Source organism: Chiloscyllium plagiosum, chromosome 13 (genome assembly GCF_004010195.1).
Source record: "Chiloscyllium plagiosum isolate BGI_BamShark_2017 chromosome 13, ASM401019v2, whole genome shotgun sequence".
Classification (NCBI taxonomy): domain Eukaryota; kingdom Metazoa; phylum Chordata; class Chondrichthyes; order Orectolobiformes; family Hemiscylliidae; genus Chiloscyllium; species Chiloscyllium plagiosum.
In genome coordinates, this window is record NC_057722.1 from 39995272 (window position 1) to 40001455 (window position 6184).

The window sequence follows — 6184 nt, forward strand, 5'->3', positions numbered from 1 at the left end:
TGACATTGATCCAACATCACTCTTTTTTACCCCATTGACTTAAATGAGTATTTTCTCCACTGAACTTAAGTAGCTTACATGAAGAAACAAAAGATTGGATTAAAATTTGTACAGAAGAAATATTTCAAGTATAACTATCAAATAAACGATACTGTATAGTTCTCAAATTGCCATTAATGTGTTACATAATTTCTCAACACAATGCTGTATGTTGCTATCATCTTTAATCAATAAATGGGGTCAACGTGTAACAAAGAACTAAGAAGCGTGCTATCAAGGTGGAAGCTTAAGTAATTATTTCAAATACAAATTCATGAACACAGGATTGCGTGAAAGTGTATGGTCAAACTGCCTGTTTTTTGCATTAATTGGGACTGACCTATTGTCAAGGTATTAATTTGAGGCATCTCTACATTGTGTCTGATCTGTGACCACCCCGTACTGAAAATGAATATTAGTCACACCTGATCTCAGTAAGTCTTGTAAATATACAGAGGTAAACCATTTGGGAAAAACTGCAACATCAAATACATGCCTAATAATAATTCCATTAAATGAGAAATAAAAATGTGGTCGTAATGCCTACTTTCCACAGAATATCTGATCTCATACGTACTTGTGAATTTTTGTTGGAAGGATAAGCAAAATTCTGGGGCAATCAAGTTCAGACAGCCCGGCAATGTAAAAAGTCGTACTGCGCATTTATATTATTTTCACAACAAAATTGCACAGTACCTGAATAACGTCACTTTTCTGTGTTGCTAAAACATGTCAGTACAGAAGTTTTCCCACAGTTAAAGTGCGATGAAAGGACAATGAAGTCTACCAGCCTGATGCCTGTATTGACAGGGTTCTGATGTAACAGTTCGTGCGGAACATGGATAAATGAGAAGATCGATACACGCAATAAATAAGAAAATTGCTTTATTATGTACAAAACTATTGGGAAGAAATTATGTCGGGACGCAATATGTGAGCAAGAATAAATGTGAAGATTCTAAATTATCATCATCACTGGGAATTCAATGCTTATGTACAGAAACAGTGACAATTATTCACACCAAGATTTCCAATCCAAGCATTGATCAGTTGGTTTGTTTAATACAACACCCTCTCAAAACTCATGCATGTTTAATTTGTGACGCCTGTAATAGCTATTTATTGTCTCAAATATGCGATGCGTCCATGTTATACACGCGGCGACACCTTACTGTATCTGCAAGACATACATTGTAAATTTCTGCCTTTTCTTCAGCAACTAAGCATTTGCATTAAAACGTGCAAAACGTGGCAGATGCTTTTCTGCCTCCCATCTATTATACCTTGCCCTTGAATCGACGAGAGTCAGGCATCATATTTCTGCGTAATACTTAAATGTATTAAAACATGTACGAGATGTAAGCTACACCGCAGTTCATGTTAACCTTCTTCATAATGTGGAATTACGATCCAGTTTATGCTAAGGTAAGCTGCTGTCATTGATAACATACACGCGTATTAATTTAACCACCGATGATATGCCTGCCAATCCATCCTGAAGGCACAACTGAAAACTTGTGATTTATTGGATTTCATTCTGTAACTATCACAGCCAGATCACCTTGACAATCATTTTCCTTTTCATTTTGCATGCCATTTTCTCGTTTCGCTCTGAATTGCATTTGACCATTGAAAGCCAACGTTCATGCTGAGGTTACCTCGAATTTGATTTTAAAAAAAATAAAATTACACAAACACATATTCGGCTGCATTCTGACTGACCTGCATGTGCCCCTGGTACATCCTGAATGGATTCTTTACTGCAGACGAATTGCACGCTTGCTGTCTGTCTGGAAGCTGTCGGGGCTGATGTGCAGTTTACAGCTTTTACAGGCTCTCTCTTCAGAGGTGACTGGGAAAGTGACTAAAGCTGTGTGTCCGTGCTGCTTGGGGCCGGCGCTGGGATTGAACCCGCCCCCCTTTCTCTTCCTCGCTGTCAGTCTCCTCCTCACGTGCCCGGTTCGGGAGCTGTGCGTGTTCCGTCACAATGTCACGGACAAGTATCTATCAGCCTGGAGGTCAGCAGGTCGAGCCCGCAACTGTGTTGCCTGTACCCGGAGAGACGCGCACACAGGCAGGAGGATGCATGTGAGGTCTCCCTAACTTCCAACCTCCACCGTATACAGCGAGTTATCACCTTGTTCCTTCCCGCTGCTGACCTGGGTCGATTGCATGTTTTATATAGCGAGCACTAAAGTTGTGAGTTGCATCTAAATGAAAACAAGTCAAACACATTTTCATTCAGTACAAGTTGCGCTGGTAAAATAAGGATGTTGTTGCCAAATTGGGAAAGTTAAAGGCATCATCGGTACGGGCCATAGTGGAACTCTGTACAACCAAAGAGCATCTACCCCGTCCCCGCCCCTTCCCATTAAAAATGAAACTTCCTGAACACGCCAACTAAAACCTGGTAGCCCAGGTAATGTAATAAAAAAATCAGCTAGAGGAATCTGCATTGGGAGAATCACCAAATGCCAAGCAGCAAGGTAAAGTAACTCAAAAATCAACTTTCTGCAAAGGGAGCTCACAATTCTAATGTCCTGGAAACATGGTGATACAAGGTTCCAACCATCAAAGGTATAACCACCTCAGTGCACCGGAATACCTGAATACATCAATGCATTGGAAATTTGCATAAATGGAGACGGCATGGAGAAGTCGTGCCCATTTGAATTTAATATTTGGGAAGGGCTATAAATAAAGCTGTCAGTCAGACAGCGCGGAGTCAACTATGGAACTGTAATGTCAACTGAGTTTAATCAAAACTCTGACTCCTTTCATTTTGACTGGCTTTCTGCATTTTCATCAACTATTAAAGTCTAAAGGCAAGGACTGTAGGAGTTTCAAAAGCATCTCAATACTGCAGTGTAGGTTTTCATACAGAACAGTAGGAGTTCTGGGATGCAGCCACATGACTGTGATATTGGCACCATGAGATAGGCATTCAATGTTCTCTGTCAAAAAGACAATAAGCCTCTTCCCTATTCACACTGTTGCGAAAAAGCTAGCTTATCCAGATTGTCACCCAGTGCACAACTCAGTACTGAAAGTATTCTAATGTTTAACATGGTTTACATTCGGTAGGATTACATTATTCCATTTGTCTATGTTTACAAGACCAACCACTGGCAGTCTGTAGTTGGGGTAGTGTGCCACCACCTATCCTCCTTCCTACTGCACCTAAGAACCTGTTTAACTAACAGTCAGCGAATTAATTACTGCTATGTATTAACAAAAAAAGGCATTTATTTAAACTGCAAGAGGCAGTTTATTTGTGTGATATCAATAGTTACAAGATCCATTGACTAGTTAGCCTGAGTAATTGTTTATCAGGATGAAGAAAACGTTAAGTCTGGGTGTGATTTTGAGCAGAGGGCTGAGAGATGGGTGAGTAAGGGCATTCTTGATCTCTTTCTAAATATTTGTATTTCATAGTGATCTGTAATTTGCTGTTTAAATTCTACATTTAGTCTAGGCTTAAGCAGGGATGTATAAACTTTCTAATTCAGAGCAACTGAGGTTAGTCAGTTATAGAAACCAATTTAAATTTATTTTTTGTAGCTGGAGCTGTGCTAGTTCAAAGTATATATGTAGAGGCATCTTAGTGCGACTTAGCACCGAATATGACTTTGAGCAGAATGCTGGGAATTACAGAGGAAGTTGGTGTACCTTAGCTTCTCCTAGCTTCTTCACTTTCCAAAGAATTGGTTCTCTTTATTAAGTGGTAGGAATCTGCTAAGAGGATGAAATTTGAATATTATAGGAACTGCTGATAAGGCTAAGAAAATAAACATGAAATAAAATAAATAATGGTCCCAGGAATAAGGAACATTTGAATACTCAGGGTTTATTCTCAATGGGGTTTGGAAGGATGAGGGGGCTATCTAATTGAAGCTTACAGAATACTGAATGGCCTGGCCAGAGTGGATGTTGGGAAGATGCTTCCATTAGTAGGAGAGACTAGACAGCCTTAGAGTAAAGGGAAGACCTTTTAGAATGGAGATAAGGAGAAACTTCTTAAGCCACAATTCTATAGAATTGACTGCCACAGAAGACAGTGGAGGCCAAGTAATTGAGTATATTTAATATGGAGATAAATAGGTTCTTGATTGTCAGGGGGATCAAGGGTTACGAGGAGAAAGCAGGAGAATGGGGTTGAGAAACTTATCAGCCATGAGTGAATGGTGGAACAGACTCGATGGGCTGAATGGCATAATTTCTGCTCCTATATCTTATGGTTTTATAATTCATTGGTCAATTGAAACATGTTAAGGATGGCAGGACAGGTGCTGTATCAATGCTGCAGCATATGGGAAACTCTAGGTGCCAGTGAGTTCTATCACAAACATGTACAGCAAGTGATTGAAGCTCAAGGAGCTTCAACACAAAAACACTGAACTGGAGGCTGAGTTGTAGACATTGTGACACTTCAAGTTGATTAAATATACCTGGATATTTTGCATGAGGAGACATCATGTCGTTTAGGATGGAGTGTGGATTTGATTTGATTAGTGGTCAGGGACAGGGGAGAATATCTGTAGCTGAGGTAGACAATGGGACCTGGAGAACAGGAAGATTTGCAATTATCCAACAGGTTTGAAATTGTTTCAGCTTGCTTGGATGACAATGAGACCTGGAGGGACCTTATGATATCATGTCCAGGAAGCCATTCATGTTGGGGGAGCAAAAAAAAAATATTGAGAAGGATTGACACTGCAGCAAAGAGCAAGATTTCATAAGGCTGTGTTTCCTGCCTGGTGCCATGGTTTGGGACATCTGTTTAAGGTTGGAGAGCAACTTCCATTGGGAGAGGGAGGAATCAGTTACCATGTAGGTACCACTGACATAGGCAGGTTAAGGAGAAAGGTTCTGTATAGTTGGACACCAAATTGGGAAGTGGAGCCTTAAACAGATTGATAATTACCTGAGCTATATGTAAATTGACATAAGGCAATTTTTAAAAAATTCATTCACTGGATGTGGGCATCACTGGTTAGCCCAGCATTTATTGCCCTTCCCTAATTGCCCAGAGAGCAGTTAAGAGTCAACCACATTGCTATGAGTCTGGAGTCATATGTAGGCCAGACCAGACAAGGATGACAGTTTCCTTCCCTAAATGACATTAGTGAACCAGATAGGTTTTTCCAACACTGGATTAATGGTCATCGTTAGACTCTTAATTCCAGGATTTTTCTTTCCTGGTTTTGGGATAGTTTCTCAGAATAACTCATTCTGGAGTTAACCAGTGAGCAGACGATACCAGATTTTGTATTATGCAACAAATAGGATTTTTAATGACTGCAGAGTGAAGGTGTCCCCAGGTAGCAGTGAAGATGATATTGAATTTTACATTTAGTTTGAGGGAAATAAGAGTGGGTCAATGACTCATATTTTAAACATAAATAAAGCAAATTATGAAGGCATGAAAGCAGAGCTAAAGTTAAATGACAAATTATGTTGTGATAGGTCCATAGGGATCCAGTGGCAGACATTTAAGGGGATATTTCAGAATACACAAAATAGATACAAATCACTAAGAAAGGAAATTCGAAGGGGGGGACTCAGCTCATATAACTAACTGAAAATGTTAAAGATTGTACCAAATTTGAAGAAAAGCATGAGTTTATGAAATGAATGGTCGACATATCATAAAATTGGACAGAATTTTTTTTAAAATCCAAGAATGACTAATAAGTTAATAAGGACAGAATGAGGAGTGTGCAAGAAATGTAGCTAAGTATACAGAGCAATAATCTTTCTAGAAATTTTAAAAATAAAATAATTTTATGAAAATAGCAACATCCCAGAAATTGTTGTAAATCAGAAAATGGAAAGGAACGCAGAACTCAGGGAAATTGCAATCACTAGAGAAAAGATACTGAACAATTTCTTGGAGCTGCAGGCTGACAGGTGGCATACCCTAATGGAAGCCATCCAAGGTTCTTAAAAGAGCAGCTAGTGAGAGGGTTGATGTGATGGGATGAATGGGAATCAGGAGCAAACTCCCTGCTGGTTGGTGTCATACCTGGCACATAAGATGGCTGTGGTTATTGGAGAACAATCATCCCAGCTCTAGGACATCTCTGTAGGAGTTCTTCATGGTAGTGTCTGAGGCCCAATCATCCTCAGATGCTGCATCAATGAC

At 39.6% G+C, this 6184-nt stretch overlaps 1 protein-coding gene across 3 annotated transcripts in view; it reads right to left on the bottom strand.

Annotated features, from left to right (window-relative positions):
• pex5la (peroxisomal biogenesis factor 5-like a) overlaps positions 1-3000 on the bottom strand; it is a 165927-nt gene extending 162927 nt beyond the window's left edge. For 2 of the 3 annotated variants that reach the window (XM_043702244.1, XM_043702241.1), the window contains exon 1: positions 1762-2999. In XM_043702244.1, the coding sequence (XP_043558179.1) occupies positions 1762-1782 (21 nt within the window). In that variant the 5' untranslated portion in view covers positions 1783-2999. Of the gene's footprint in view, positions 1-1761 lie in introns of all 3 variants that reach the window. The other variant, XM_043702242.1, reaches the window with a different exon arrangement.
• Positions 3001-6184: the final 3184 nt, after the last annotated feature.